The 23,552-nt window shown below is 32.3% G+C and overlaps 1 protein-coding gene across 2 annotated transcripts; it reads left to right on the top strand.

Moving 5' to 3' along the window:
- Positions 1–9,591: 9,591 nt before the first annotated feature.
- LOC107428203 (G-type lectin S-receptor-like serine/threonine-protein kinase RKS1) lies at positions 9,592–14,255 on the top strand. 2 transcript variants are annotated; one of them, XM_048463129.2, is made up of 7 exons: positions 9,592–11,812; positions 11,898–12,029; positions 12,383–12,567; positions 12,677–12,887; positions 13,023–13,260; positions 13,353–13,503; positions 13,850–14,255. In XM_048463129.2, exons 1-7 carry the CDS (start codon positions 10,420–10,422, stop codon positions 14,087–14,089), a joined length of 2,550 nt encoding a protein of 849 aa, XP_048319086.2. In that variant the 5' UTR covers positions 9,592–10,419; the 3' UTR covers positions 14,090–14,255. The 2 variants fall into 2 exon arrangements, with proteins under 2 accessions (XP_048319086.2, XP_048319085.2); XM_048463128.2 differs by having other exon boundaries at positions 9,593–11,812; positions 13,775–14,255.
- Positions 14,256–23,552: the final 9,297 nt, after the last annotated feature.

The following is a 23,552-nucleotide window of genomic DNA, read 5'->3' as shown; positions in this document are numbered from 1 at the left end:
ATAAGCAGATACAAAGGGGAACTAAGTAGGTGAAGCTAGTTTGGTTGTTTACCCAAACTAGTTAAACAATAGGAACTTAGTTCAAAACCATGTGCCACTTTTTACTATATTTGGAATAGACATGTTGCAGCTGGTTTTTGACTCTTTTGTGTATGAAAAGTTAGGTGTTGACCATTTTACTTTTTAAATTTCAAATACTTTACTCATTTTGTAAGCTCACATGCTTGGCATGTGTGAACTTGTTGTAATTTCAAGCTTATATTGTAAAATGAATGAAATGGCTATACATCTAAGCCTCATTTTTCAAAAGCAACGTGGTCCCCTTCTTCTTATCTCTTCTAGAACACCTTAGAACACTCTAGGAACCCTAAAAACCAGAAAACACCATAACCAAAACCTAAAAACACAACTCACACACAACCATTCCGAAGAGCATCACCAAAAGCTTGCTTGTTGCTAACACTTCAAGCTAGCTTGCTCTTGGTCATAACCTTCTCACCCCAACAATAATAATATCAAAGCTTAAATATTGTTATTTAATTATTATTTATGATATTATATTATTTATATTATATATAAAAGTAAGATAGTCAGTAAAATATTTTTCCACATATTATTATTAAATTTGAATATAATTAATTATTATAAATTATTTTTGAAATTATATATTATAATTACATATATTGTGCATCATACGGAGATGAATGCTAGTATAATGCAAAGGAAAATAATAGCTAGGAAAGGGATGTTCTCACCCAAATTTTGTTTTGGATGTGTAGAATATTATAAAGGAAACAAACAACAAAGAAGGGTTTGTCAACCTGTAACCTTAAGTTTTGGTGATAGCTGAACGATGTCACTAATGGTTTGAAATTGTCAATAAGAAGATGCAAAAGTAATATTCAGGGACCCTGTTGAGTCATGTAAGAAGACGCAAAAGTAATATTCAAGGACCCTGTTGAGTCATGTAAGAAGATGCAAAAGTAATATTCAGGGACCCTGTTGAGTCATGGCCCTATCTAATGCCTCAAACTCAAAATGGCTGTCTAGGTTTTTTTTTTTTTTTTTTTTTTTGAATTGTAGAGATATATTCATTAACGAACCAAAGGAATACATCTATCAGCTTCAAGCTGTGAGGAAGCCACACATGGCTATCTTCATACCAAGTCTCATGAAAAACTAAATTGACAGCATACTTTGCTAAGTAATGTCTAGTTCGGTCTACAATTTCTTACATTTATGGCTTCCCTTAATTTAGCCTAATATCATATGAATGAAATACAACTTTCATATGAAAATATTTTCAAGAGAAAGCTCTCCAACCCATTTAAATCATATTGTTATGAATTATTTTACACATGCTATGATTCACTATGCGTTGCTTCTGTTCTTCATTTTCAGACTTTGCGCTTTGCTTAGACAAAATATCTTTTAAAACCCATCCCATCAGAGACATGGATTGTATCGTACTAATCTCCAGCGGAGAAACTTTCAGAGAGGAAAAATACTATTAAGCATCTTTAATGTAATAAGTTAATATTGAAATCAAACTAAATCTATATAGTGTTATTCGTCATGTATATATATATATAAATCTTTTTGATATTATTGGAAAAATACTATATATACATATTATAGGAAAAAATAAATTACTATATAGTATCATTCAGAGTGGAAAAAAGATGTCTTTTGATAGCATCTATACATAATAGGTCAATATTGAATATATTCAGTAAGGGTCTAATATCTTGTGCTAGAAATCAAACTACTAATTGTTTAATAATGAGAGGCAGTCTCCCACACAACTTTGAGCATAGAGAAGAAAGGAAATTATTATCTTTAGGACATTCTTACAAGCAAGACTCAATCTATATCATTCGTACAAGTCAGTTTTTCAATTACTTGTGTTATAACTTTTTTAGGTTTATTTATAACTTTATGTATATGTTCTATTTGTCATTTTGTCTATTTCTATTCTATCTGTATATTATTTACTAAACGTTTGTATACTCAACAATATATACCAAGATATTTGACAAATTTCATATTTTCCATTGAATGGCTAGATTTAATGATGTATAAATCATGGACATAACAACCTATAACTTCTAAATGCTAATCCACCATTGAATGTGGCCAATCAATGGCCAAGATAAATTGTCATATATCTTGTTGAATGCTTACCTTGTATATATATATATATTTGCTCGGGGTTTGAACCCAAACTTTGAAATTTGTAATTATATTCAACCCAACCAGCCAAATTCTAGTTGCTAAACAAACGACATATGTGAGATCCCACATCGGTTGGAAAGGGGAATGAAGCATTCCTTATAAAAGGGTGTGGATACCTTTTCCCTTGAAAGGCCTTCCTGACAGGAAACGTAAAACTGTGAGGGGTAGGATTGGGCTCACCACGTAGCTTCCAAAGCAGACAACATCTCAGTTAGGCCTAGGAAGTCCAGCCCGGTGGGACTGGCAGTGGTGGGACCCCAAAACCACTGAGAGGCCTTTTAAAACCGTGTGGGTTGGGCCCAAAGTGGGCAATATCTCTTGTGGGTGGACTGGGCTGTTACAGTTGGTATCGGAGCCAGATCCGGATCAGTGTGCCAGCGAGGACGCTGGGCCCCAAGGGGGATCGATTGTGAGATCACATATCGGTTGGAAAGGAGAATGAAGTATGCCTTATAAGAGGGTATGGATACCTTTTCCTTAAGAGGCCTTCCTGATAGAGAACATAAAACCGTGAGGGGTAGGATTGAGCTTACCACCTAGCTTCCAAAGCGGATAATATCTCGGTTGGGCCTGAGAGGCTCGGGCTAGTGGGACTGACAGGTGAAGGGGTGAGACTCCTAAACTACTGAGAGGCTTTTTAAAAACGTGCGGGTTGGGCCCAAAGCGGACAATATCTCATGCGAGTGAACTAGGCTATTACAACATAAATTAATTCAAATAAGAATATAATCTGTCTTTGCATTTCCAAGACTAAAGAAAATGCAAATAATTAAGATTATGTTAACATATGGTATTACTTCCGGGCTTAGAATTAATTTCATTCATAACTATGCTAATGGGTCAGTTGCAATAAAGGAAAGAATTCGTTTTGTTTAAACTCTTCAAATTAGTTGACAAACTCAGTCGCTTCAATTCAAAATATAAAAATGCAATACTGATTTATAGTATTGAATACTTTACTTTCTGGTGTACATGTAAGAGAATTATTGACTGATCAACTGAGATGTAATAAACGGGTAATATAAGTATATATATTTTTAAAGGAAAAAAAAAAGGGTTTTATCACTATTTATTTTTTTAAAAAAAAAAAAGAATTTTTATCCTAATAGGTTTGGTCATAAGTATATTTCAATTTTATTAGGAAATTGAAAAAAAAAAAGAGGGTATTTACTCTATTTTTGGTTTTATAAAAAGGAAGGAAAAATACGTTTTACTTTTACGTTGTTTTCAACTTTGCGCCGCTAGGGTATCGGGTAAGTCTTCTTCTTCTTTTTCTTTTTCTTTTTCTAGCCCTAAAAGCTATTAGGGTTAATATTAAGGGCTCATGATCTTAATTTAGGGTTTTGGTTTTCCATCAAGGTTGTTAGGGATCTAGTATTTGTGGAGATTTTGAAATTTCTGAACAAATTTTGGAGCATAGGAAGGAAGATCCTAAATCTTTCAAGTGATCAAGGTTGATTTCTGATATTTTTCTGTTATATGATATTATTTGAGAAGTTTTTTGATTATAGAAGTATTGATTAAGGTTGAATTGAAGAGTTATTGTTGAAATCCTAATCTGAAATTTATTTGGGATCTGTACAGAGTGACGGTTCAAATTTATTTAAAATATGTAAAGATTTATTTTGGAATTAAAATTTTTATGGATGAAAATAGACATATTTATGAATCTTTAGAAATTTATTTGGGGCGAGTTGGATCTTTTTGCAATTTATTACGAAATTCTGAATTTATGCATTCTGTCTGGTTTTTCTGTTTGACTGTAATATGTTTTGTATGGAAAAATTTCAAAACAGATCCAAATAAAAATAAGTTTTGCCTGAAAATTTTTATAATTTATCCTATATGTGTCTCATATTATTATAAAAAAAATTAGCTTCAAATCCATTATATTTTGGCCGTGGTGATTTTCTAATTTACCTATAGCCAGCTGTCTGAATTTATTTTCTGGTCCATTCAGTAAAGAATAAAATTCTATGTTAAATAGTTTTCAATCTATTTTTGACCTAATAATTTTTACATAGCATTAATACTATATATAGTTAAACACTGTAAAATATTACTGATTTTGTAATTTTATTTTATTTTTAATGAATTTTTATGTAGACTGGACTCCCTGTAAAGTGCTGATTTTCAGTTTCTGCCAATTAGTTACTAAATTTAATTTGACCATGTTTTCGACCTTTGTTTGGCTTTTAAAATTTTATATGAGTATATAAAAGTGTCTATTTTTAATCTGTAAAATTAAAAATGCATACAAAATTTCATGAAAGAGAAACAATTTGAGCATTGAATGAAGGTTTCTGAAATCCAGTAGTTTTAGTATTTCCTTGTTAAATTTTCAATGAGTTTTGAATAGTTTTTCATTATTATTTTGTGAAATTATTTTAATCACAGTCACTTATGCATGTTTAAAGCACCCTCATAATTTTTAAGATTTAGATGATGTCGTTTGAATAAGGAATTTAATTATTGTTTAGAGATTGTTTATGGATTAATAGGTTTTTTATTAGGTTTCTGGTGATTTGATCTTGTTTCTAAGCTTATGATTTTAAGATTTGGGGCTTAAGCTATAATGATCTTATGATATCAACTCTTATTCATTTCATTTGGATTTAAGAGCTTGATTATGTGATTTATACGTAAGATAATTATGGTATATGATGGTTCTATTTTATACTGATGAGAGACTATTGGTATTATTCATAGGTTGTTAATCTTTTGTGGACTTTACTGATCAAGATAAGTTACTGGACTTTTTAAAACTGAAACCATAGCAAATATGTACTTATGTTATTGATTTATTATGTTTTCCTATAAGTTTATGTTTTATGAAATATATATGTATTGTATAAAGAAATTATTGGATTATTGATATATGTGTTTTTGCTCTGGTTGTTGGTATTTAGTAGGCATTTATGGATATGTTATGATATGTTTTCGGGTGTTGAGATGAATCATGTAAGGACATTTCCTAATGATTTATGATTCTTTACCTTCGGGTTTAGACATATTGTTTCATGTGGGAGGACCTACTAATGATCACAATAGGGGTATGGCTCATACCTTCAGGTGTGAGTGTTTGTTTTTAAAATTTATGTTTCCCCACTTGTTACATGCCTCACACACGAGTTTATTCGGATTTCGGATTTTAGATTTCGGATTACCAATGGATAATATTATGTTATGGAAAGTCCTACTAAATACTTAACAATTAGAGTTTATATGAAAATCATGTTTGTATTGTTAAATATTGTTTTCAGATATTTATTTGTTATGATTTTAAGTATTTTTTTTTATTTCATAATTATGAAAAACCCAGTAGCTTGCTGAGTTTTATATTAATTATTTATTGTTATGGTTTCAGGTACTCCATCGTTTCAAGGTAGTTGGATTTGGCATATGATAATGGTGCTTAGTTGTTTTTATTTTTATATCAGTTAGCTTGAAAAACCTTTTGGGTGTTGGCTTTTATTTTTAGTTCATTTTTTGGAGATATATTTATGATATTATTTATTAATGATGTTTGGAGACTTTTTATGTTCTGTATTATAAGTTTTTTTAAGTGTCATAAGTATGACTTTTATCACATTTTGAGTATATAGACTTGGGGTGTGACATGAGAAATTATCATTGAATAGAGTTGAGGAAGAATATATATAGAAGATGGTGATCAATAATTTAGCATTGATCCTAATTTACACAAAACCAAATTAAGATAGCGGGACCTTAGTAAGTTTTCCATAAGCATATTTTTAGTATATAGTTTTCCATAATTAATGATGAAACCAATATCATAGTTACTGATGTGGTAAAAACTGCTTTAATATTTTATAAAGGCTTACTATGGGCGCTAAACTTTGTAGATATTATATCTCTCTAGGAAAGATTTGTCACTTTCTCTCCCTCACACACATATGTTGCTTTCTGTCTGTCTTACTTGAAATTCCTGTAAAATAATGCTTGAATTCCATGTACTTAGACGTATATATGCTAAGTTGTTTTCTGTATGTACCTTCTTCCTCCATGAATTGAGGCTCAATGTTATACGAATATAACATAATCTGATTAAATATGCCTTTGCATGGGATATTGTGTGAACCAATTGTGCATATATTGTAATTTTCTGGTCATTATCATCTCTTATTTATTCACAACATTAGGACAATAATATACTCTTTGTCCCCACATTCTAAATTCCTTCTACTTCTTCTAAAAGTGAGCTTTACTGAGAGTTGGAAAATGATCAACAAGGCAGCGAAACATATGCATGGACTGTTGGGATTGAGTAAGGTTAATTCCTGCATCTAACAAGAAGCCAATCAATATCATAAATCTGAGTTTAATTTAATAACTCAATTTTGCTCATTCTCTGGCTTTGTTATTCTTACTGATGCAGCATTATTATGTACGTCTTTATCATATATGTTTATTATCATAAATGGACCTATAACTATCATAAGAAAAATGAGCATAAAAATTTTAATCTGTTTGCCGAAAGAATTCAATCACTTTTTGAGTGCAGTTGATCACATAATTAATACTACATGCACACACATGAAAATTTAGGTTGACCACAAACGTGAAGTGTTAATTTGAGGAAGAAAATAAGCTGAAGCTGTAGATAAACTTTGCTTGCTCAGTAGTTTAGATGGAAAACCTAAACAACTCGGGTTCGATAAGTTATGGAAATCTATTTTGACTGAAAGACTCAAGTCCGTCTAATATACAAATTATTCTTACATTTTTTTTCTTTCCCAATTATGATGTGGATCACAATAAGGATGAATTTCAATACAAGGATATCCAATTACCAAGATGTTAAATCGGGCTGCAAGCTGTTTAGCTTTATGGTCTACATCAAGATGTTGATTTGTATTTTGATATATAAAAGCTAAAATAGGTTTTTCATAAATCAACCTAGTCAACTAAACGAAGTAATTTTTTCTACTGCATGGTTAGCTCAAAAAATAATAAGTGATGAAAATTTTCAAACACACACCACGAAAAAATAATCAGCCACGTTAAATATAGTGGCTAAAAATCTATATTTTGTGGCCAAATTTTTTTAGCCATAATAAAGGGCATTATTAGGTTGTGGCCAATAAATTTACCAAAAAACAAAACAAAAATTTTTAGCCACGAATTCTTGTGATTAAAAGTTTTTAGCACATTTTTAGCAACAAAAAATTTTATAGCAAAAACTTTGTATTGTAACTAAAAGGTATTTGCTATTGCCAAAAGTTTTTTAGCACAACAATTCAAAGTGGCTAAAAGTGTCGTGGCTAATGCTCTCTCTCTCTCTCTCTCTCTTTTTAAAGAGAAAAAAATGCTCAATTTTTTTTTTTTTTTATATTGATAATTGAAATTTCGCCAAATGTCAAAAACATATATTGGAATTTTCTCTTAAGAACAGTAATAGAAACAAATTTATGTGTCAAAACTATCATCTTTAATTATAAGAGTATTTTGTATATTAAATCCAATAGAAACCCTTCAAGTATATTATTAATGAATGAAATCTGAAGAAATTGACCCAAGAAGCCAGCAAGCAAACTGAATTCTAACTAGATTGGCACTCGGAGAACATGCAGCCACAAGATACCCATTTTATGGAACTAGAAATTAAAATTAAAAAGAAGAAGATAAAAAGAATACAAGGTCGAAGACCCTAAAAATTAACAAAATCTATAAGATTCTAGACCTAATAAATCGTCAAACTCAAAAGCATAAGATGGAGGCAGCTGGAAAGATCAATCAGCATCAGAGATAGAAACAGCTTCCTTGGAGAGGATATCAGAAAGTTTATTCCCTTCACGAAAAATGTGAGAAACTTTAAATGTGATAGATGACAGAAAATAAAGACAATTCGACCATTCCACTTGCCAATGCCAGGGGACATTGATAGACTTGCAAGAAATCAAATCCACCACATATTTGGAATCACATTCAAGCCAAATAAAATTCCAATTAAATTGTTGAGCAAAAGACATGGCATGCATGATAGCAAGTAACTCGGCTACAAAAGCAAAGGCAATGCCCAATGAAATCGTGAAGCGATCTTTAATAAAACCCCTCCACAATTAGCAGGTTTGGGATTACCATTAGCAAAATGAAATAATAATAATAATAATAATAATAATCAACACGTTTATTTTATTAAAAAAAGATTAGCAGGTCTGGGATTACCACTAGCAAAATGAAATAATAATAATCAACATGTCTATTTTTATTAAAAAAGATTAGGAATATGTCAGTTTCAAGTTTTATGAAGCAGGTCAACATGTTTATCTAATATTAATAATAATAATCAACTCTTGAAAATGTTAAATGGTGGGGGAATAAGGTTGGTCTAAGTTATACTGATACCAAAAGTTTAAGTTGTTAGGATGTAGGTTTATTATGTATATCGAGATATGTTTAACATTCCCCTTATCTGTAGGTCATTCTAATTCTTACAAGTGTCAATTTTGGTAATGTGATAGTGATGAGATTTGAACCTAGAATTTTAGGATTTGAGCTCTGATACTATATTAAATTATAATTGATTCTAAAAGTTTAATTAAGAATAAAAAGATTGAAGAGAGGAGAATAAGAAATACAAAGATTTCCAATACTAAATAAACTTGACTAAATTGATACAAATATAACATGCACTATTTATAGAGCTTAAAAAAAAACACATGGCATGATTAGGAGAACAATTTTATGAACAATCAAAATAATATCTATATAATGACCATAAAAGTTGACTTTGTTTATTATGAAAATTAGCACTAATGCCTTTTTAATATAATAGAGATTTAGCCTTTCATTCTTGCTCCTTGATCAATGGTATTAATGACTTGATTTGTTTCCTTTACAATTTTAACTATACTAATATTAATTATTGAGAAACACTTTTTTTAAGTTTTATAATGTTTCCTCTTCTGAGTTTTTCATTTACTAAGATTATTGCTTTTTATTTTTAGTCTTTTACAGTTAGGTATCCTGACAGAACAAAGATGTAATACTATAATTATATATATATATATATTATCGTTTGCATTTCTAATAATAATAATTTTAAAGCTATTATTGCCTCAAGTAAACGTGCGCGTTCCGTACATCTAGTAATTAACATATATTAGAATTTTCAACCTGTATATGTTAGAGTATGTGAACAATGTCTCACTAATTATGTGGATTCTAAAGGTGACATGAAGCTCTTTGGTAACACGGTGAGCCCTCTATAGCCACTATATTTTTATTTTCAATTTATTATTATTAGTTTTTAAATAAACGACCAAGTTTTATAAAGAACCAACAAGTTTACGCATGAATAAGAATGAATGGCATCAAGAAGCCAATCTGGCCCTCCATCCACGAAACATAAGAACTAATAGAAAGAGCATGACAAGCAACAACATAAGCTACGAGATTAGCCTTTCTAGGAGGAAAAAAAGAAGAAGAAAGATTAACAAAATTATCTGATAACCTATGAATATCTTTATCTAAATAAAAATTAATGCCCAAATACTTTTCTTCAGCCGAAAGCATCTGAATTGCTAGCAAAGAATCACTCTCCACCACTCGATTAGTAAAACCCAATTGAACAGCAAAAGAAATGCCTTCTTTCAACGCCCATAATTCAGCGGTCGATGAAGAGCACACCTGCAGGAAAGGAATGGCAATAGCTGCCATTAATTCAATTCACCTTCTGAATTTCTCATCACAACACCAACACCGGTACTCCATTACTCTCCCTCAAAGCCCCATTAACATTAATTTTAACCAGAGCTAGGCAAAGTCCACGTAGCCCCTTTTCTATTGACCCGGGGTTGATACACCAAACAATGAGCGTCTACAAAGTCCATTTGCAACCATGCCATACTACGAGTAAAAATCGATTATCTTTCACTGGGTGTCCCTGCATCGTTAGTCAATAGCTTTTGAACAATTAAAACCTTACCCCCTTCCGTATAGACATAAACCAAACCAAAGTCGTAGCTTCGTTAATTTATGTGGTTGCAAAAAAGGGTTTGAAATTGTCAATAAAAAGACGCCAAAATATTCAGTGACCCAGTTGGCTCGTTGACCTATTTATCTAACGTCAAATTCACAATGGCCTGCAAATCCTGACTCAGCTTGTTCGGTTTACCTTTTCTTACAGCTATGGCTTCCCTTAATTAAGCCTTATATAATATGAATGAAGTGCAACTAATTTCATATGCAAATATCTTCAACAAAAAGCATTTCAATCATATTATGAATTATTTTACATATGCTATGATTCACTATATATTACTTCAGTTGCTCATTTTCAGACTTTGCACTTGCTTAGACACTATATCCATAAAATCTCATCCCATTAGAGATAGAGACAACAATGTCTTGGTCTCCAGCGAAGGAACTTTTGCGCTTGGATTTTTCAGTCCAGGCAAATCAGAATACCGCTATGTTGGAATTTGGTACCACAAATTTCCAGAGCAAACAGTTGTCTGGGTTGCTAACAGAGATAATCCTATAAACGGTTCCTCTGGCTTTCTCTCCATTGATACTACAAATGGAAACCTCGTACTCCACAAAGCACACAGGATTAATCAAACAGTTGAGCTTGTCTGGTCAACGAATTCTTCTTCAGCATGTTCGCCTGCAAGTGACTGTGCAGCTCAGCTATTGGATTCAGGCAACCTTGTTTTGCTCCATAACATCAATAAACAGGCTATATGGCAGAGCTTCGACCATCCAACAGATACAATGCTTTCAAACATGAAACTTGGGATATTTCGAAGAACTGGACAGAATAGGTTCCTGACATCTTGGAAGTCTGAGGATGATCCGGGAACAGGAAATTGCTCTTACAGGATTGATCCAAGTGGGTTCCCTCAGCTGTTCTTGTACAAAGGCCAATTTCCATGGTGGCGAGGTGGTCCCTGGAATGGGAATGGCTGGAGTGGTATGCCTTATGCAAAAGTATTCTCAGGTGAATTCTCCGTCAATGGGACTTTTGTGAATGACAACAATGAGATCAGTGGTATGTGGAGCATGTTGGATTCCTCAATCTTGTCAAGACTTGTTGTATATGAGTCTGGAATGGTTCAACGCTTTATGTGGTCTGAACGAGCTGAGCCAAAATGGAATGGAGTGTGGTCAGCACCCATGGACCGCTGTGACGAATATGGTCATTGCAGTGCATTTGGTCTTTGTGATACTAGCAATGCTGAACAATTTGAGTGCATTTGTTTACCGGGATACCAGCCCAGGAATCCTACTCAATGGTACTTGAGAGATCCAAATCAAGGATGTGTAAGGAAGCCTGGTTCCTTGATTTGCAGGAAAGGTGAAGGGTTTGTGAAGTTGGAAAATATTAAGGTCCCTGATACTTCTGATGTTGAAGTGATTAGTAGAGGTGTGAGCTTGAAAGCATGTGAGAAGGAGTGCCTGAGGGATTGCAATTGCACGGCTTATGCCCGTGCTAATATTAGTGAAGGAGGCAGTGGATGCATACTATGGCATGGGAATTTGACTGATACCAGAAAGTTCACAACTGGTGGTGGTCAAGATTTTTACATTCGCGTTGATGAGCATGAATTAGGTACTTTCTCCTGAGCATATTAAATTTTCTTTCCATTTATTTAATTGAATTCTTATTCTTAACTAATTAGTAGTTTCTTTTTCAGCCAAATATACCAAGAAATCGAAAGGTTTGCTTTCCACTAAGCGAACTCGTACAATATTGGTAGTCTCTGCTGTCTTAGTTTTGTTCAGCATCATCTTCTTTGCATACTGGTTTCTAAAGAGGAAAACAAAAGGTATTTCAAAGTTTTTCTGACCATTTTGTCTTCTTCTAAGCTTGCAAACATTTCTGCTTTCTACTTTCTAATCCATGCAACAACCGAACAATAGGTCAAAAGTAGTCATTATGTCCTAAACAATGTTTAATTTTCTTACACTTTTATGCTGGAAAATTGTGTTCTGTTTTATTTTTTATTTTTTATTTTTATTTTTTTGCTTCAAGTAAAAAAGGAAAGCTTGAGACATATATATATATATATATATAGAAAATAATAAAGATTTGAATGGTTTAGTCTTTTATTTCTCTGTTATCACTTGTTCTGTTAAAAAGGAGATGAAAAGTGTGTGATAATTCCGTTTTTGTGTCAAGGACAACGTAACTTGCTCCTTGATGCTAACATTACTTCTGAAGAATCCTCCATAGAGAAGAATCTTGGGGAGAGTAAAAGACATCCGGATTTACCATTCTTTGATCTAAGAACCTTGATTACTGCCACGGACAATTTCTCAGTTGCAAATAAGCTTGGACAAGGTGGATTTGGTTCAGTCTATAAGGTAATTAACTACTTTGACTAAATTATAACGCCAGAGTAAGAGACCTAGGGAGAGAGGGGATTTCATTGACATATATATATATATATATAATACTGGTGTATGATTTCAGGGTCAACTAGTTAATGGACGGGAGATAGCGGTGAAAAGGTTATCAAAACATTCAGGACAAGGAATAGAAGAGTTTAGGAACGAAGTCATGTTGATAGCAAAACTACAGCACAGAAATCTTGTGAGGCTTCTGGCTTGTTGCATCCATAAGGAAGAGAAGATGTTAATATACGAATACTTGCCAAACAAAAGCTTGGACTACTTCTTATTTGGTAAAAAGTTTTCAAAACAAACAACCAGTTTACTAAAGTTGTGCAGATGAAAATCGTGAATATCATTCCCATCATGCAATTACATTTTTAACTGTGCTTTAATCTAGACTGAAGCTTTGACGCTATATGTTCTAGATGCAACAAGAAGATCAAATTTGGACTGGACAAAGTGGTTCGAAATTGTTATTGGAATTGCTAGAGGGATCTTATATCTTCACCAAGATTCAAGACTTAAGATCATCCACAGGGATCTAAAAGCTAGCAATGTTCTACTAGATGCTGCGATGATTCCAAAAATTTCAGATTTTGGAATGGCTAGGATGTTTGGAGATGACCAAATCCAAGCAAATACAAACAGAGTAGTTGGTACATAGTAAGTGATCAAATTCATTCATGATTCACCTACTTAGACAAAGGCTGAACAAAGATCATATGTTTCTTTTTGTTTCTTTTATATTACTGCAGTGGTTACATGTCACCAGAGTATGCAATGCAAGGGCTATATTCAACAAAATCTGATGTGTTCAGCTTCGGTGTTTTGCTACTAGAGATCATTACTGGTAGGAAGAACACGAATTATATTAGTGGAAGCCCCTACCCAAATCTCATTGGAAATGTAAGTTCTGTTTTTCTCCGAGCTTGTGTTTGTATTGTCTATGTTTTTCATTTTGGTTTTTCTGTTATACGTATTTTTCTTAAAGTTTTTACTTCGAGCTTTTGTTTCAAATTATAATAATAAATGTACGAAACGAAAATGGCCATTTCAAACTGTTTATAAAATGGCCATTGCAAAAGACCTTGGTCTCTTAAACAAATGAACATAGTCTTAACTGGTTATTTAGAGAATCATACTACAAATAAAAAATCAATATTTTTGAGTGATACAGATATGGGAGTTATGGAAGGAAGGAAGAGTGTTGGATATAGTTGATCCAATATTGCGTCAGCCATTTTCTGCTCAGGAGGAGATTTCAAAATGCATCCACATTGGGCTACTGTGTGTGCAGGAAAGTGCAACAGACCGACCGACCATGTCCACGGTTATTTTCATGTTGGTTAATGAAACCACTCTTCCTCCACCCAACACACCTGCATTTATTTTCCTACAGAAGACCTCTCATAATGGCGACTCTTCAACGTCGAGATCAGGAGAAGCTGCTTCCTTGAACAGCGTTACCATAACTACACTTGAAGCTCGTTGAGGTCAATATATAATATAAGGTGTTACCTCATTCTTCTTGTTCTTGCGTCTAGAACATACATGTGAAAATGTGATTCTATTAGTTAAAAATATCTTATTATTTAACCGATGGCTTTTGATTTTACAAGTCAAATATAGGCCAACTTACATATTTCCTTAAGACCAAATACTCTTGTGGTGATCTGCACGGTAATGTGAATGATTTGCTAAATCACAATATTAGGATTCTTGTGAATTAAATCATCTATATTCATATTTGTTTACCTTGTAAATTATTCATTTAGGATACCTTTGGAACACAAATAACCAAAAATTGTTTGAAAATTTACATATTGAAACGGAGCAAAAACAGGGGAAGTGACTTCTTTATACGGCGCTAATTACAACTACAACATTGTATTTTTTTATCAAAAATTTCCGTACATAAACCTTCATGGTGGTTATTACAACTTCAATACTTGGTACTTTCTGATTGTATGTGGTGATACGATGTGCTGACAAATTCGCAGAAAATATATATATGTGGTGAGACAATGCTGCCGTATAACATTAATGAGCAGGCAAATTACACAAGTGGCATCTGATATAAAAGAGGTAACATATATAGAATCCGATATTTACACAGAAATATTTGTAACATTACTTCATGATGGCATCTTGTACTTTGTGGTTGCGCCCATCAATATCTAAATGTTTAGTGACAATTAATTAATTCACATTTAAACGATGTTAATCTTTTGTAGTCTGCTATCCATGGCAGGCGAAAATCCCATATTATTCTTAATCAAAGTTTTGTAGTATATATGATCGGCTTTATAAAGGGCTAGGAAGTGCAAAATAAACAATAGAGACAAGTTTATTAGATAGAAACATGTAGAATGGAGAGTAAAAAGATTAGCTTCGTGTTGATCGTGGCTAACTTTGTTAACTGTAAGATTAATGGACATGTACGGCCTGAACATGGTAATTGGAAGAAAAGTCATTATTTCCATCATCAATATCATCAATATCTGCATTCAGAGGTGACAAAGCTTGAAGGTGAAGTTCGTAAGGTAAGTGGATGTAACGGTGTATGTAGCCCCTTTGGCCAGGATTGTGAGGGTAGTTGTTACTGCTTTCCAATTGGCATTGTCACTGGGATATGCAGTGGAATATGTTGCGCTTGAAGTGAGGCTAGTATCGTTATCTATATGTTTCTATGTATACAATAAAAATGAACATACAATAATATTGTCATCGACGCATATGGTTTTGAAGAATTATGTGAACCGGTTGTGAATAAGGTTGTAATTTTCTGGTCATTATTCATTGTCCTTGCTTATTCATATAATCATATGAATCTATTTTTGTAAAAACTTTACATTGCCAATGCATTCTTCTTCTTCTTAATACCTTGTATATAATCTGCATTTGAGAATATATATGGGTCCATTACTCTTACTGGGACTAAAGGTTGAAAATGGGGATCGTTGTTATCTGGCCACTAAGCATAATCTTTGTCGCTGAACTGTGTATGTTGCTCTCTGATCATTATCATGTTTTGCTTCTTGACTTATCATGTTTCTCTTCTTGACAACCTCTCATTGTCACCAAAAAAAAAAAAAAAAAAAAAAAAAAACCCGCATAATTCTCAATGTCTTATACTTATTCCACAACGGTAAGAATATAGACAGACTATAATAAGAACATATGATTGGGTTGATAAGAACATAAATGCTATGAAATGACCCAAGTGTTAATTACTTATTGTAAATTTCTCATTGATGGAGGCCCAAAAAAAAAAAAAAAAAATTGCTTCAATTTTTTCATAATGAAACAGAGCTAAAACAGGGGAAGTGCCTTTATATGGCAATAACTACATGGACAATATTGTATTTTTATCAAATATGTCCATACATAAATGTTCATGGGATTGTACGATGACAATATTTTGTACTTTCTGGTTGTATTTGCTGATACATTGTCTACAAGTGCTGACAAATTTACAGAAAATATATGTTTTCTTTTGGTGGTTTACCATCCATGCCAAGCAGATAATACCCATATCTCAATATTTTTTTGTTTTGGTGGTTTACCATCCATGCCAAGCAGATAATACCCATATCTCAATTTTTTTCCCCTGTTATGGTGTATATTTTTCATCAAAATGTTTGGCTATAAATGGGGCTATGCATAAATACATGGTTTAAACTTGTGAGAAAAGAAAGATGGCCAGTAGTAAGATGGTGAATGTTAAATTGGTGTTTGTTATTGTAGGCGTGGTTTCCATTATAGCTAACTTTGATAGCTGTAATAATAATATTGGTAATTGGAGGAAAAGTCATCTGGTTCATCACATCAACATCCCCTGATCTCAAAGAGAAAGCAGGTGGGAGGTGGAGTCACATGGGAGGATGCTAATTGTGATGGTTCAATATGCAGCCCCTTGATCCAGGATTGTGATGAACGTTGTATCTCCTTTCAACTCGGCATTGTTTTTGGCTTATGCGCTAAGCCCTAGGCTGTGATGAGCATTATATCTGCACATCAACCAGCTGTGGTTCCTAATTAAGATGGAAAAACGTTCGCAATAGATAGTAACTCTTTATATATATATATATATATATGTGTGTGTGTGTGTGTGTGTGTGTTTGGTATTTGCCACATGAGTTGTTATCTGTGTAACTCTTTGCCCTATCAGGTAAGGGGTCTTTTTATATGAGCATGAAATAATCTGATCCATATATTATATATATTGTATAAGACTATACATGAAATTCTTGCCATATCAAAATTATATGCAGGGGGTGGTTATATGTGTTGGGATAGTTTGATAAAATCCCACGTTGCCTCGACGATAGCCCCTTTCATGCGGTTTATAAATGGAAGTCTAAATAACCCTCTTAAAGAGTTAAAAGGTCAGTAGTGTGGGCATGTTTTATAAACAAATATTTATATAAATATAGACAAATGCTCATAGATAGCCTTGTTTTGAAATATATTTTTTCTAATTTGTATTTTTATTTATTTTTGAATTTTTATATATAATAAATAAATATTTCTTTTAAATATTCAGAAAATTCGAAATATATTAAATAAAAAATAATATTTACTTATTTAATTTTATTTTAACTGTTGGAAGGCAACGGTAACCATAAAAGATGTCTTTTTCTGGAAAAAAACATTTTCTTCATTGCGGAAAAACAGAACGATCGACTCATGGAGAGATACAACTCCATGAAAAGGTGTCTTTTTATAAATTCAAAAATTGAATCTGATTTTCCAAATCACAATTGCATTCATAAAATACAAACATCCAGAGAGGAAAAATACTATTCAATAAGGGCTTGATATCTTGTGCCAGAAATCAAACTACTAATTGTTTAATGCTGAGAGGCACTGTCCTACAGAACTTCGAGCATAAAGAAGAAGGGAAATTATTATCTGTAGGACATTGCTGCAAACAAGACTCAATCTATATCATTCATACAAGTCAGTTTTTCAATTATTTGTGTTATAAATTTCTGAAGTTTATTTTATAACTTTGTGTATATGTATTCTATCTGTGTTTTTGTTTATTTCCATTCTATCTGTTTCTACATATTATTTACTGAATGTTTGTATAACCAATAATATATACTAAAATATTTGACCAATATCATTTTTTTTCCATTGAATGGATAGATTTAATGGGGTATAAATCATGGACATAACAACCTATAACTTCTCAATGGTTATCCACCATTGACTGTGGCCAATCAATGGTCAAGATAAATTGTCATATATATATATATATATCTTGTTGAATGCTTACCTTGTTTATATATATATATATATATATTTGTGTGGAGTTTGAACCCAAACTTTGAAATTTGTAATTATTATCAACCTAGCTAGCCAAATTCTAGTAGCTACACAAACAACATAAATTAATTCAAATAAGAATATAATTTGTATTTGCATTGCTGGTACTAAAGAAAATGCAAATAATATTTAAGATTATGTTAATATGTGGTATTACTTCCTGGCTTAGAATTAAGTTCATTCATAACTATGCTGATGAAGATTATGGGTCAGTTGCAATGAAGGGATTGTTTAAACTCTTCAAATCAGTTGACAAACTCAGTTGCTTCAAATTCAAAATAAAAAATGAAATACTGATTTATAGTAGTGCTAAATGCTTTACTTTTCTGGTGCAAGAGAAATTACTATTGAATGGAACTCAGGAAGAATATATATATATATATATATATATAGAAGATGGTGATCAATAATTCAGCATTGATCGAATACTATGGTGCTGGAAGTGGTGGTGTAGACAGCACCATAATGTGTCTTTGAACTAGACTGAGGTGAAAACTCTGATGTAGATCCTGACCCAAGCTGAAACTTCATCTGTGTACTTGATTTCTGCTGACTTGTATCATAAGAGTCACTACTAGTTAAGGCAAATCTCGCAACATAGCATTTTCATCAAAAACAACATCTTTGCTAATTATGATCTTACTAGTTTCAGGACACCATAATTTATATCTCTTAACAACAAACTTATAACCTAGAAAAACACACTTAATAGATCTGGGTTCCAATTTTTCATTATCAACATAAGCATACGTGGGACATCCAAAAATCTTCAAATCAAAGTAATTAGTAGGAGTACCAGACTATACTTCTAAAGGAGTCCTTTTGTCAATAGCAGTTGAAGGAGACTGATTAATAAGAAAACAAGCTATAGAAGCCGTTTCATCCCAAAACGACTTTGGTAAAGTAGTAATAGAAAGCATACACCATACTTTCTCCATTATAGTCCTATTCATCCACTTTACTACATCATTTTGTTGTGGAGTTTTACGAACCCTATGGTGTCTCACAATTCCTTCTGACTTGCATAGCACATTAAACTTTTCAGAACAAAACTCCAATCCATTGTCAGTGCGAAGATGTTTTATTTGCTTCCCTATTTGCTTCTCTATCATATTCTTTCAATTTTTAAACATAGCAAAGACTTCACTCTTCTGTTTCAGAAAGAACACTTAAAGTCTCCTAGAAAAATCATTAATAATTTTCAACATATAACTAGCACCTCCTTTAGAAAGCACTCTAGATGGTCCCCATAAGTCATAATGTATATAATCAAGTATGGCGTTGGTGTTGTGGATGCTTTTTGTGAATCTGACTCTCTTCTGCTTCCCAAAGATATAGTGCTTACAAAACTCCAATTTGCTAATACTTTGTTTGTCAAGAAGTCCTCTTCTGCTCAACTCAACCATACCATTTTCACTCGTGTGACCAAGACGCTTATGTCAAAGCCTAGTGACATCACCATTTGACAAAGAGTGTGTAGTAACAGCCGCATCACCTGTAACAATAGAGCCCTGCAAGACATATAACTTGGTAGATTTTCTCTGCCCTTTCATCACGATGAGAGCACCTTTGCTAACCTTTAGAACTCCACCTTCACCAGTGTACTTGCACCTTTTCAAGTCAAGAGTACTTAATGAGATGAGATTCCTTTTCAAATCTGAGACATGTTTCATGTCCCCTAATGTCCTGACAACTCCATCAAACATCTTAATCCTGACTATTCCAACACATGCAATCTTACAGGATGCATTATTTCCCATCAACATAGCACCCTTAGACACAGTTTCATAAGTTGAAAACCAGCTCGATTGGGACACATATGAAACGTACAACCAGAATATAGAATCCACTCATCACAAGGTTTATAGTCATTATCAAAAACAACAAGGAGCTCTCCATCATTGTAATTGTCTTCTACAACACTAGGCTGACCAGAATTGTCCAGTTGTTTTCTCTTTTGATTAGCAGTAGCCCTTTTATTCTTATTTTGCAATTTATAATACTCTGATTTAATGTACCCCTTCTTCTTGTAGTACTTACACACCTTTTCTTTATTGCTAGATTTTTATTTGCCTCTCCAATCACCACCATAATTCCCCTCTTGCAGCATGCCTCGAACAACAAGTCCTTCTGCCTAAGTCTCAAATCCTACTACAAGCTGCCTCATCTTTTCTTTAGAGAACAAGGCATCATAAACCTCTTCCAAAGTAAGAGTATCACGACTATATAAAATCGTATCTCTAAAAGTCGAATATTAAGAAGGCAGCGAACATAGCAAAATCAACCTTAAATCCTCATCATCATATTTAACCTCCATAGCCTCTAAATCAGCAACAATTTCCTTAAAAACAGTTAAATGATCAGCCAAAGAGATACCTTCAAACATACAATGAGAATACAATCACTGCTTCAGATGCAATTTGCTAGTTAAACTTTTCGTCATGCATAATTGCTCCGATTTCAGCCATAATGCAGTGGCAGTTTTCTCCTTCAAAACGTCCTACAGAATGTGATTAGAGAGATGAAGTTGAATTTAAGTTAGGGCTGTACGATCCTTACGTTATTTCTCCTCTGCGGTCCAAGACGAGGGCATCTTATCAAACCCTAATAGGACATCTTCCAAATCCATCTGCACAAGAACAGCCCGCATCTTGACCTACCATAATGTAAATCTGGTGTCGCAATCCAATAACTAGATATCATACTTCATAATTGCCATTGTTGAAATCGAGCCCCAGATTTTTTCTCAAAATAAATATTACCAAACAGGTTGCACCGCGAGCTTTTCAGGTCGAATCAATAACAATTTGGGCCACCAACTCTAACAAACATTAATGTTAACTGGAGAAGACTTCAACATCATTATCTTCATCCATTGGTCTCAAAGATAAAGCATCAGGTGGGAGGTGGAGTCCCTTGGGAAGATGCCTGCTGTGATGGTTCATTAATTATGTGACCCATTTTCCCAGGATTGCGACCATAGTGAACATTTTATATGCTTTCCATAGGGCCTTTTGTTTGGGATATGCACTAGCCCGCCACCTTAGGTTGGTATATTAATAAAAAAACATAAATTAGTAAAGCATCGCTTATTTAACATAATATTTATATTTTCTATCTATATATAAGTACTCATTATATATTGTTATGTTTTCTTGTCATACCATTAACTCTCACTTTCTAAACTATAATTTCTCCTGCTGCTTCTACAAAGGATTGAAAAAAGCATTTATTTGTTCTTATATGTATATTAGCTACATTGATCATAGAATCTATAACACCAACTTTTTTTTTGTAAAAAAAAAAAAGGAAAAAAAAAGAACATGAAAAAAAAAAAAGGAACCAATTGAAAGTTAAATATTTAAATGCAATATAGATGGTAGTGTGCAAGCCCACTTAAACAAAATTATATATATATATATATATATATAAGTATTTATTTCATACATGAGACCTTGAAACAACATGGTCAACTCATTGCTAATTAAGTCGAGGAGGGAAAAATAGTCAAATTATTTTCCAAATAGGAATAAATTTGTTATAGTGCTAAAATTGAGATTTGGATCGAATTCTCAAAGCAATTATATCTTGAAATTTCATGCTAATGAGTAGATATTTCTAAATTATTAAAAAGGTGGGTTAAAAGCTTAAGAGAGTGCTAACAATAAAACTTTGTATAAATTTATTGGTAGCTAGCCAAAGTCCAGTTGTCGGACACACATCAGAGATTCAAATTAACCATGATAAATATTCCTTGCATTTATCTATGCGTTATTAGGACTAAAGTTTAGCACAAGAAATATAAAAAGTAATGATAAAAAGATGTATTCTCTTAATAATTTTGTATGTAATTGCTAACATGCCAACCGTATGGATAGTTTATATATTTACATTTAATATATGATATGTAGTGATATTCAATTTTAGTCCTTTACCCTTGTATCTAATTTGGCTATTTGCAAAAATATATAGGATATCATCATGTTATTGAAATTTAAAAATAATAAAATAAATGAATTCTATATCTTTTAATAATTAGTTTTTCTTAAAATACTATATTTTATCTTTTAACCATAACTAAATATCAGTAAAATTTCTAAATTTTTTTGGATAATGAAATTTAAAAATTAAAATTTAATAGATATTTCTAAAAATTCTACAAAAATTTTGATATAAATTTTTTAAATTTCTATAGATATTATAGAAATTTGACTAAAATGCGAGCGTATTGATATGTATATATATGAATATAAAGTCTTAGAGAAATACTTAAAATTTCAATGAAAATTATAGAAATTTTATTATTATTTTTTTGGAACCTAATTTTTTTTATCTATATATTAAAAAAAAAAATAGAAATATCAAATTATCATGGATATTATCAATATTTAATTTTTTTTTTCATGGATTCAATATTTTAAACCTCGTATATATTAGAATTTATCAATCTATAACCTTCAATCAATATGCAATCTTTCGAGTACAAGAATTTTGGTTTTTGAATGTTGGTCTTAACTACTTCCCCTTTGTTTACTTTGTTTTTGTTTTTATTTAAATCTACGTAGTCAATAGCTTTGAATAACTTAAATTGTTAAGAATTTTCAAGTTAGAACCATCCTGATTGAAAATTATCAACTTCTTACTTCATTTTTCCCTCTCTTACTAGATTCATATGATCTACAAATACATTTTTAAATTCAAGTTTTTAAAAGTTAAAACATTTCAAAAACTATCATCATGTTATTTAACTTTAAAATATTTTAATAAAAATTTATGTTTAATTGCTATTTTTTATGTTTTAAACTAAACTAAACATCAATAACATTTTTAAATTTTTTTTGATAAAAAGTAAAAAATTAAATTTAATAGATGTTTTCAAAAATTTTATGAAAATTTCATGAAATTTTGAGATGTCAAAAGATATTAAGGAAATTTCGAGTAAAATGTGAAAAGCAGAAAATTTTAGAAAATTATGGAAATTTCAATAGAGAAATCACAGAAATTTTACCAAATTTTTCTTGCAACCTAGATTTCCTATCAATGTATTGAAATATTGAAATTTCAGTTAAATGACGTAGAGCATAACCAAAGCCATGATAGTGACTTTGTTTAGGGGGTCGCAAACAGTGACTAGCCAGGGCATCATCATTAATAGGTTGAAAGGGTCAATACTCAATAAAAAGACACCAAATATTCACCGACCCAATTAAAATTTCAAATGCACAATGGCCGTCAAGTTAGAAATTGCGCGACTTATTTGTCTGCATATACGTACCGAGTACGTATGGGCTAACTTTGTTAACTGTAAGATTAATGGACATGTACGGCCTGAACGTGGTAGTTGGAAGAGAAGTCATGCTTTCCACCATCAATATCATCAATATCCACATTCAAAGGTGACAAAGCTCGAAGGTTGAGTTCCTATGGAATATGGATGCGCCGCTGGTGAATGTGACCCCTTCGCCCAGGACTGCTAGGAGGATTGTCTCTGCATTCCAGTCGGCCTTTTCCTTGGGATATGCGCCGGAGACTGTTGCTGATGAAGTGAGGCCAGATTGGTATTATATCAAATGGTGAATCTGTGTTTTTATGCCTAATTATCTGTATGAAGTGAGGATCAG

This window comes from Ziziphus jujuba, chromosome 12, assembly GCF_031755915.1.
Source record: "Ziziphus jujuba cultivar Dongzao chromosome 12, ASM3175591v1".
In the NCBI taxonomy this organism is placed as follows: domain Eukaryota; kingdom Viridiplantae; phylum Streptophyta; class Magnoliopsida; order Rosales; family Rhamnaceae; genus Ziziphus; species Ziziphus jujuba.
The sequence above is the reverse complement of the archived record's forward strand: the minus strand, read 5'-3'. Positions and strand labels throughout refer to the sequence as shown.